Source organism: Microcaecilia unicolor, chromosome 1 (genome assembly GCF_901765095.1).
Source record: "Microcaecilia unicolor chromosome 1, aMicUni1.1, whole genome shotgun sequence".
Taxonomy (NCBI): Eukaryota; Metazoa; Chordata; class Amphibia; order Gymnophiona; family Siphonopidae; genus Microcaecilia; species Microcaecilia unicolor.
In genome coordinates, this window is record NC_044031.1 from 732872172 (window position 1) to 732882627 (window position 10456).

Consider the following 10456-nt stretch of genomic DNA (forward strand, 5'->3'; position numbering starts at 1 on the left):
ACTATTCAAAGCAAAGGTGGTGGTTATCGGGTATCTGAAGTCTTTTCCTCCCCATTTTTCTTCATGACACAGAGAGAGATTTATTTGCGAGTTGTGGATATTGACTCCTATTCTTTAAGCAAGTACCAGGTTGTGATTGAATTATATATGGGATGAGAATTATCCCATCAGAAAAGCAGTTACCTTGAGGAACCTGATATCATGTACCATTCTTTGTAATGTTTAAAAAGAAAAGAAAAGCACATGTGCATGAATTAGAGGTGGGGGAGGGGTGTTCTGGTGGCAAACTTTACTACAGCCGCACTTACTCTCTGCCTGGGCTGATGCAGCAAGGCTCACGCTGACGCATGCAAGGGCCAGCTGCACATAGAGGTCACCACACGCATGCGCCAGTAGATCAGGTGATTTCTGACGCTGCTGGCCCGTGCAGGGGTTATTGTGAGCCTTGTTGCATCAGCCCAGGCAGAGAGCAAGTGCAGCTGTGCTAAATTATTGAAGGGAAGAGGAGGCAATCCTTGGGCTTCTTGGAGGACCCTGGGTAGGTAGATGGTCACTGAGATGCTCGTACACTCCCGCAGGATCCCCGCAGACCTAGAGAGTATTCCAGTTGGATCCCTGAGGACTCTGCTGGATTCCCATGCCGCTCTTGGCCACAGCACACTGGTTGAAAAATGCCTCCCAGCATTAACAACCACTGGATTAAGCTTCCTGTGTCAAAATGAGATGACTGCAGCTTTACTAGGTGGGTGTTTCTAGGCCTCCCATGCACAGTTTCGCAAGGAAGATTCTGAGCAGCATATGCTGACTGCCAGGGGTAGAGCTACAGGTGGGCCTAGGCCCGGTCCACTTTTGGCTCAGGCCCACCCAGCAGGAGTGTGCATCTGTGTACCTAGCAGGGACTCTGAAGCCCCACCAGCTGAAGATATCCTCTGTCAGAACTCCCAGGCTCTCACAATAGTGGCGACTCACACATGCTCAGTTCATGCGTGATAACTAAGTGTTCACAAGACGCTGGCATTGGCAACTAGGAGCATGGTTGCCAACACAACCACCACAATGTTCTGACAGCCTGAGGGATCTGACAGAAAATGTCATCAGCTCCGTAGGGCATGGGGATTCCCTGCCAGCCAAGGTATTCATTTTTATTTTTAGCTTGGGTCGGGGGGCTGGAAAGGAAAAGCAAGTGCCCACACATTCCACCCCTGGGCCCACCCAGAAATTGTCTTTTGGTTATACCACTGCTGGGTGTAATGAGGTCTTGTGTGTTGAATAGCAGTAGCACATGTGTGGTCAGTATTGCTTTCATCTTTTAACCCAAGCTTATGTGTTTCACCTCCGCAGTGTGTGAGGAAGGATTCTACCTATACCTGAAAAGCTGTGTGAAAGCTTGTCCTCCTGGGTACACTGCTAGCATCCAGAAGATCCATTACCCTGTGGAAAACAGCGTGGAGCCCATCTTGGCAAATACTTGTGTCTCCTGCCATCCATCATGCGCTACCTGCAAAGGCCCTGGTAGAAGTGACTGTCTCACCTGCCCTGCACACTCACACTACAATATCATTGACTTCACCTGCTCCCACCAAATGCAGATCCTGCGGGAGTCTCCACCTTTGCGAGAGAAGCTGGAGGAGACAGTTGCATTGTCTTATAACACGCCCGTTCTCATGGCCATCATGAGCTGTATTTTTATCGTCCTGGCTTTCATAACTGTCTTTCTTATCCTTCAGTACCACTCTGGGTTAAGCTTTGGGAGGAAGAAGATATATTCATTAGACAGTGGGATAATACCTTACAAGGGGATCCCCTCGGACATTTGGCAGGAGGAGGCATCTGATTCGGATGTAGAAGATTATGTTCACAGTGAGAGAACTGCCTTCATAAAAGAACAAAGTGTCCTTTGATGACTGCTGCTTAGCTAAGAGCCCAAGCCCTTTCTATCTTACACTTTGTCGCCCCCTTCCTCCCAGATGCTGGAACTGTCAATTTCAAACTCATTGTTAAGGATCAAGCCCAGTCCTTTGCACCCAGGTCTTTCCAGTGGAAAGGGGCTGAGGAAAGGATAGTTGGTTTTCTTTTTCTTTTTTTGCTTTTTCTCCCAGTATAATAGCACATTGTTCTAAATTGGGGATTAATTGTGTTACGAAGCTCTGTTCTATGAAACAGAAAAATAGATGTAAAATTTTTTTAATCATGATTACAATTATGTACAAGAGGTACATCGGACGGCAGTTTTCTACATACCCTCCTCATTTTTATATGCTCTCTTTCACTATGAGTGCATCCTGTGTTCTGGGAGGAAAGTTCTCCAAGTCTACAGAAATTAAAAAGCTGACAGTCACTTAAAAAAGGTTAATGTATATCCGATTGTCTCCTTTACACATATACATTTTTCCCCAGCCCACCAATGCACTTAAGTCTTCTGATACAGTGTTCTCCTTACTGAAGCATTAGTGAAGTTCTGACCCAGTTTTTTTTATCCTGGTCTCCTCAGTGCCAGCTTACTTTTGTAACCATGACAAAAGTCCAATCAGCAATAGAATGATCCATGCAGTTTAATTCTTCCTATGAGTATTTCTTTGTTTCTGTAGTGCTGGCAGTGAACCGCCCCTCTGGTTAAGAGAAGGCAGACTTGCAGTCATTGTACATTCTCTCCACAGGATGACCTTGTGATGTCCTGAGACCACAGCACGCGCACCCAGACACACACACACACGCACGTACCTCAGAGTAGTTTTGGGCTAATCTGATAAGAAAAGCAGGTGGTGAGTATGTTTAAAAAAATATTTACACTATTTGATGATATGACTTGGCATTGTTACAGTCGTACATCAAAAGACTGCACAGTTTTACACAGCTTCAAATGTCTGTAGATGGAATCTTAGAACTTTGATATGCACATTTAGATGTATTCAGAAATTTAAGTATGTAAATGCACACAAGCTCGTGAGCATGTGCATATGTAAGTTAAAAAGTGTGCAAATATGCACATCTGGGCACCTGATGCCTCAAAACCTCTGGGAAGTGTTTGCATAGAAAATTGGTAGCCAGGTTTGCTTGGATGGAGAGTAAAGCAAATTACATAGTTGACTAATGAGCTTAATTGCCCTGGATATCTTGGAAGGTGAAAAGTAAGCAGGGTCACAGCCTGAACTTCCATCTTCCAGTTAGAAGGAATGGTAATGTAGGGTAGAATACCTGTGATACTGTGAGAATCTCGTCAACACCTTTTGCTGCTGTAAAAAAAATGCGTCAGAATCCCCAATGGGCTTGCAGAGGAAAGTAGGGGCAGCTGGTTGGAATTTATTTCCTTGGAAGGGAAGTGAGATGTTGAAGAATTTTTACAGGCTCTGTTACCAGTACAGCTGTTGTGAATTACAGTTTTGAGCAGTCTTTGAAGTGATGTGCTCTCAGTCCCTTTATAAAGGGGAGCTTGCAGGCTCTGCTGCACTTAGGGCCAGATATATGAAGCACTTTTTCATGTCAACATCAAATGGGAGAAACCTTTAGTACCTGTGGTCCTCTTATAAAACACCAGAGAGCATTTTCCTACTGTAGCACATCACTGCCTCTGACTGTATGGTAGAAACCTGCTGACCCTCCCCCTTTTCTGCCTAACATCTACTTAATGCCTTTTGTAGTTTTTTTAAATAAAGCAATAAAGCCCCAGGGGCAGCATTTGTAGGAATAAGCAAGATTCACTGGACAGGAATCCTTCTTGCAGAGCCTTTAACCCATAGGCAGCAGAATGGGGTGGGCCACAGGGGCTATGGCCTGACCAGTATTTGCCCATCATAACCTTAGCAGCTAGAGATTTTGGGTGGGGCCAGAGATGGGTTTGTTTGGCCCTTCCAACCAAAAAAGGTATTCTACCCCACTTTAACCTGTGGTTAGGATTGTTATTTTCTGTGTTGTAGCTGCTCTGAAGCAGATTGTCGGTGTATTTTGTTTCTCTTTTTTGTGGCCTGAAGGTTTCCTTCTGCTGCTTTGGGTCATTCCGCCTTGACCCTTCATTCACAACTACTCTGGGCAGTGGAAGGATTCCTCTCTCCCCTCCCCCCCCCCATACGTTTATATGCACTTCATAACTTAGCCCATCCGTTGAAGTAAGAGGCTTTGTCTAGGGTCCCCCAACTATGGCTACTTCCAAAACCTGGCTAATATAGACTTGAGGTGTGGCCACAAAGGGCCAGATTCAGTAAATAGTGCCTGCCCAAAGTTAGTCACCATTATGATCCACGCAAAGATACGTATTCTGTATAGGGCGCTATGCCAAAAGTATAGCCAGGTTGTGACATTGGGGGGGGGGGGGGGGGGCAAGAGTAGACTGTGTAGGTATTATGGACCGGGAACCAGTGCCATCAGAAATCCATTTGGGGGAGCGCTCGTTCCCCTTGCGCCCCACCTAGCTACGCCACTGTGCTCCGCCCAGAGTTCCTTTTACAGAACAGTAGCTTGGTGTGCTCCCAACGCCTAACTTTGGGCGTGAGCACTTACGCCTGCCAAAAGCTGGTTTAAATGCTTCTGCCCAAATGATGGCAATTGGGCGTACAAATCCAAGTATTCTGTAACATCGCGCCTAATTTCTGTGACCGCCCTGATTATTTAGCACCACTGTCTGTATAACTGAGGACAGCAGAAAAGCCATCCTGATCTATCCAGAGAATGATCAATATTGCCATTATTCTTACGACAACAGTAATTGTCATCATACCCAAATATTCAGCACAGCTGTCTATCCAGACAAATTCAGGATTATGTTTAAACACTGCTGCCGGGATTTAAAAGACACTGACACAAAGTTTAAACAGTGACCTGTAAATTTTTTTAATCGGTTTTACAGTTGGCTTTTGACCTTCTGCTTTCAGAGGCTGTATTTCGCCAGTGCTCCTTTGTCAACAATTAGAACAATTTAGAAAAAAAACCTGAAATGAAATCTTTGTATCTGCTTTGTAACTAGCCACAGGGCTGACCGAATCTTTGTCACTGATAAAATCCAAAGCGGCGCGGGACGAGAACTGTCTGAGAATCAGTCTCTAGTTGCAGGCATTCATAAAAGCCAAATGTAAACCATTTTATGAGAAGCTCTAAACTTTAAGTTTGTGACTTATCCCATGATTAGATGCACTGATTTATTCTTTATCAAATTGTATGGACACTGGATTTCAGTGCAGGGATATCACATCATATTTCACATAAAATCTCAGCAATTTAAACATTAACAGCTATGTCACCATGGGCCCTGTTTACTGAGGTGCACTAGCGTTTTTTATTGTGCGCTAAAAATTAGCGCACGCTAACCATATAGATGCCCATTGGAATAGTGTGGGCATCTACATGGTTAGTGTGTGCTAAAAATGCTAACGCGCCTTTAGCGCGGCTTAATAAATAGGGCCCCATATGTTAAAAATAACTTTATAGAAACATTTTTATGACCATCAGAATATGGCAAACCTAAAACATTTCAAACTTTTATGCAGTGGTTGCTGAATCAACGGTCAATTTTTAACTTTTTATCAACATTTTTTTCGTCAAGAGGTATAAATATTTGCTCCAACGTAAATACTTAGCTTTTAGCTCTGCTGTCAACATTCAGACTTGTAGGAGTCGACAGCAGTGCCAAAAGCTAAGTATTTATGTTGGAGAAGAAAATATTTATACTTGAAGAAAAAATATTGATAAAAAGTTAAAATTTGACCGATGACGATTCAGCGACCACTGCATAAAAGTTTGAAATGCTTTAGGTTTGCCATAGAATGTTAGGTATTATGAGGAAATTAATGGAAAACAAAAATGAAGACGTTATAATGCTTTTGTATTGCTCCATGGTGTGACCGCACCTCGGATATTGTGTGCAATTCTGGTCACCGCATCTCAAAAAAAGATATGGTGGAATTAGAAAAGGTACAGAGAAGGACGACAAAAATGATAAAGGGGATGGGGTGACTTCCCAATGAGGAAAGGCTAAAGCAGCTAGGGCTCTTCAGCTTTTAGAAGATACGTTTGAGGGGAGATACGATACAGGTCTATAAACTAATGAGTGGAGTGGAATAGGTAGATGTGAATTGCTTATTTACTCTTTCCAAAAATACTAGGATTAGGGGGCGTGCAACAATGGCGTAGCCAGACATTTTGGGTGGGCCCAGAGCTAATATGGGTAGGCACTATGTATGTAGGTATGAGTAGCGTTTCTTGGGATATATACAGAACATAGCTAGAATGTTTCCTCTTACAGCTTTCCATAGGAAAAATGTATTCAAATTCTGGTAGCACCTTAGTAACAGCAACACAAAATCCCTTCAGTACCAGGTACTTGGTGAAGTTAATACAAAATCCTGTAAAAAAGCTTCTTAGAGCCTATGCTGCAAACCTTAACACCAATTCTGAACACGTATATAGTACAATATCGATTATCTAAATGCCGATCATCTAGATGTCTAATTATCCGGCCCAACATCTCCCCCCACCCCAAGTCTCCATTTCCCACAGATAGTTGAAAAATTACAATTGCTTACCAAAAGGATGTGGAACCATCCAGAGTTGGATAGAAAGAAGTCCCCATGAATCTCCACTGTATTGCGAGTACCTGCGTGCCTTGTGTGGTCATATTTACGTGCACGGGCATCGATATGAGGCAGGCACTACTCAGCGGAACTTCGCAGGGCCTTCTTTCTATCCAGCTCCAGATGGTGCTGCATCCTTCTGGTGAGCAATTTTAATATTTCAAAGTTTTCCAATCATCCGGATTTATGATTATCCGCACCACCCCCTGCAGAGGATAGTCCAGGTAATCGACGTCATACTGTACCAATAACAGTACCTTTAAAAAGGCAGCCGTGAATATATACAACAGCAATACACATCCCACTGGACAAGTCGGACTCCTAGGTCCCACATAAACCATATGCCAGCAGAATCTCTCACCAGCTCGGTCACAGGCAGAACACAGACCAACTCTTATCAATTAAAGAATAAAGGATTAAAAATTTTCCTGTAGTACTTCCCTTCTCTACCCTACCCTCCCCCCATCCATCCCTATAGTCCAGCATAATCTCTTTCCTTCCCTATCCTACCCCGCCCAATCCATCCTTGTAGTCCAGCATAATCCCTACCCTATCCTACCCCCCCCAATCCATCCTTGTAGTCCAGCATAATCCCTTTCCTTCCCTACCCTATCCTACCCCCCCAATCCATCCTTGTACCCGGCATCAGCCCTTCCCTTCCCCAGCATCCTACCCGTAGCTAGGCATCAGCCGTACCCTACCCCTCACCCCTCCCTATAGCCTAGCATCAGCCCTGTCCTACCTTCTACCCATGTCGCCATAGTCTGGCATCTCCCCCTCCCTAAAGTACAACGGCATTAAATATAAAACTTTTTTTTAATGTCCTGGGCACTGTAGAGCCCACCCCCACCCAAAAACCCACCTACATTAAATATAAAACTTTTTTATTATTTTAACCTGGGCACTGAGTCCATCTCCACCCAGAAACCTACCAACATTAAAATTTATTGTTGGTAGGTTTGTGGGTGGAGGTGGACTTTTCACTGGCTAGGGGGGAGAAAAGGTATATTTCATGATTAAATATACCTTTCTTATTCCTTGGGAGTGAAGAATCCACCCCCACCCAGAAACCCACCACCAACATTACATTGTACATAATATTTAAAACAACCTTTATTTTACCTGGGCAGCTGGTGGCAGGTTACAGCCTGGACAGAAACCTACATTCCACTGCAGATTCAAAGTGTCCTGAAAATAAAATTATCAGTACTGTAAATGGACATTGCATTCACACCAACTGGTGACTTCCACTGTAGTGCACACTCCCATTCATTCTGTGTTTGTATACAGTACTTAAATTTGTGTAGCAGACAGTAGAGTCTCTTCCACTAAATGCCAGTATGCAGCAGAGCTATCACCCCAGGGAGACAGCCCGGTCTCTACGATCTGTTGTGAATTTGCTTTTGCAGCTTTGAAGGCTTTTACCAATAGAACATTTCTAGTCTTCTGTTTCTACAAGTGCTACCAGATGACACCATCAATTAGCTCACAGGAACAATAATCCCTTTTCTCAGTACCTACAAAGACCTGCAGCCTACACCTTCATAAGAAGAGTGAAATTTATAAGGAAATAATACACAGACCCAGCTTTGTCTTACGTGATGCTTGGTGCAGGGCTGAGATACACAGATCGAGGAGCAAGATAAAAACTGGAGGAGTGTCACAGCTGGGAAAACGAAACTCAAATAACCGGGCTGGGAAATTGGAAATGAGAAGGCGCCAGGGTCAGAGCACTGCAGATTGTGCTCCATGTGCTAATAGCTCCTATGCTTTCCCTGTTTGTGGCCATAGGGGAGTGCTGAGGCCTGGGGTGGAAGGGCTCAACTGAACTGAAGGCTGATCCAGCGAGCCTGCGAGGGCCCAATAACTTCTCCAACTACTGCTGGCATGGTGGAGGCGAGCCGGCCAGCCAACCTACAGCAGTGACGGCAGATTTTTCTGTGCATGTCATGGGGGCATTGGTTGGGGTGGGGGGAGTGGCAAGCCAGGCACCCTGAGACCAACGGTCAGAGTGAGAACACAGAATAGCAGTGGCACTAGAGTGGCCGACTTCTGTTCCCAACCCAGACCCTCACTAAAAAAAAAAAAGTAAGCAAGTTACTTACCCCACAGGTAGCAGGAGAGCTGCTGGCTGCCTAAATGGACGTGACAGCTGTGGCAGAACTAAAAGGCCACTGCAGCCTAACTAGCTCCTAAACGATCCTCCCGATTAGAGGATCAGGAAAAACTGGGTGGGCCTGAGCAGAAATTGAGTGGGCCCCTGGCACACAATGAAACTACAAAGTAGTAAATTTAAAACAAATCTGAGAAAATATTTCTTCACTCAATGTGTAATTAAACTCTGGAATTCATTGCCAGAGAATGTAGTAAACGCAGTTAGCTTAGCGGAGTTTAAAAAAGGTTTGGGTAGCTTCTTAAAAGAAAAGGCCATAAGCCATTATTAAAATGGACTTTGGGGAAAGCCACTGTTTGTTTCTAGGATAAGCAGCATAAAATGTATTGTACTGTTTTGGGATCTTGCCAGGTACTTGTGCCTTGGATTGGCCACTGTTGGAAATAGGATGCTGGGCTTGATGGACATTCGGTCTGTTCCAGTATGGCAATACTTATGTACTTACGATGGTCATAAACATTTTTCTATGAAGTTATTTTTAACATATGGTGACTTATAGCTGTTAATGTTTAAATTGCTGGGATTGTGTGTGAAATCTGATTTTTGTTTCTACATTATTGGTCCTGAATAGTAGGCCCTAAACTCCTTCCCACTTTCATCTCTGTGCTGGCAGTCCTTAGCATAACTGTCCTGCATTTGCATAGCTATACTAGCCATGTTTTCAGGTTTAGAAAAATGTTTTAAAAAACATTGTTAGATAACCAAGAAGCAGCATACTTTTCCTTTGTGGATTTTACCAGAACAACATGCTTCTAAATTTTTACAGAATTGCTGTGTGGGTCCTCAGTTTCAGGTGTAACAAAAACAAGCCTGGCCACTTGCTGGATTCTAGACATATGCTGAAAATACTGTAACGTTACTAGCTTCCAAGGAAACATTTGCAAGGTTTTTGTTAGCTTTGCTAAGAGAACTGCTCAAATGCTACATTTCTGTATGACTGCTCAGAATTCACTGGCAAGAGCAAACAAAGGGTCCCTTTTAATAAAGCTTAGCTGACGCTAACAGACATTGGTATGCATCAAGTGACACATGACCCATAGATATAAATAGGATGTGCAGCATTTAGCAAATGCTGATGTCTTAGCGTGCACTATGCTAAGTAGTTCTCTGCTCACCTTAGGCCCAGTGGTTATAAGAGTCGGTAGGTATCTTGAAGCTGTACCTTGACTGCTGGCTTACCAGAGGAGGTTTGCTTGCCCACTGCTGTAGTAACTCATCTATGTAATAACTTCAGATATTAGAATCTCAGGGGCTGTGAAGTTAGAGCATCTTAATCTGTATGCAAGCATTTTTAACAATTCTGAATCAAAGATTTTAATTTATTTTTATTTTACACTTCTTCACAACTTGTGGGAATTTCCCGATCATGGCTGCTTTCTGCACATTCTCCTTCCTCTTACCTTCTTGGTCTCTTCTGTTCTTCCTAAACAGTACAAACACACACACATACACCTCAGAAACAGAATGGAAGTCGGGGAAGAAGGTTATTTTAAGGAAATACTTATCATGAACACTGACCCTTCTCTTCCCCTATTTACCGTGGAACTTGCCATAGAAGTAAAGCGAGGTTATGAAGGAGAGTTGGTTTTACTAGGAAGATTAGAAGAAACAATCGTATGAAACCTGGAAGGTTTTTCATTTGTGTTAAGGGAGCTGGTTAGCAGTGCCAAGATCATATGTTCTTAAGCCTCCAGAGAGCTGGTTAGAGCATTTGTGAGAGATT

General features: G+C 43.6%; 1 protein-coding gene across 3 annotated transcripts in view; it reads left to right on the forward strand.

Annotated features, from left to right (window-relative positions):
• Positions 1–5785, forward strand: part of FURIN (furin, paired basic amino acid cleaving enzyme) — a 336167-nt gene extending 330382 nt beyond the window's left edge. For all 3 annotated transcript variants that reach the window (XM_030189649.1, XM_030189650.1, XM_030189651.1), the window contains exon 16: positions 1342–5785. In XM_030189649.1, the coding sequence (XP_030045509.1) occupies positions 1342–1901 (560 nt within the window). In that variant the 3' untranslated portion in view covers positions 1902–5785. The remainder of the gene's footprint in view (positions 1–1341) is intronic.
• Positions 5786–10456: the final 4671 nt, after the last annotated feature.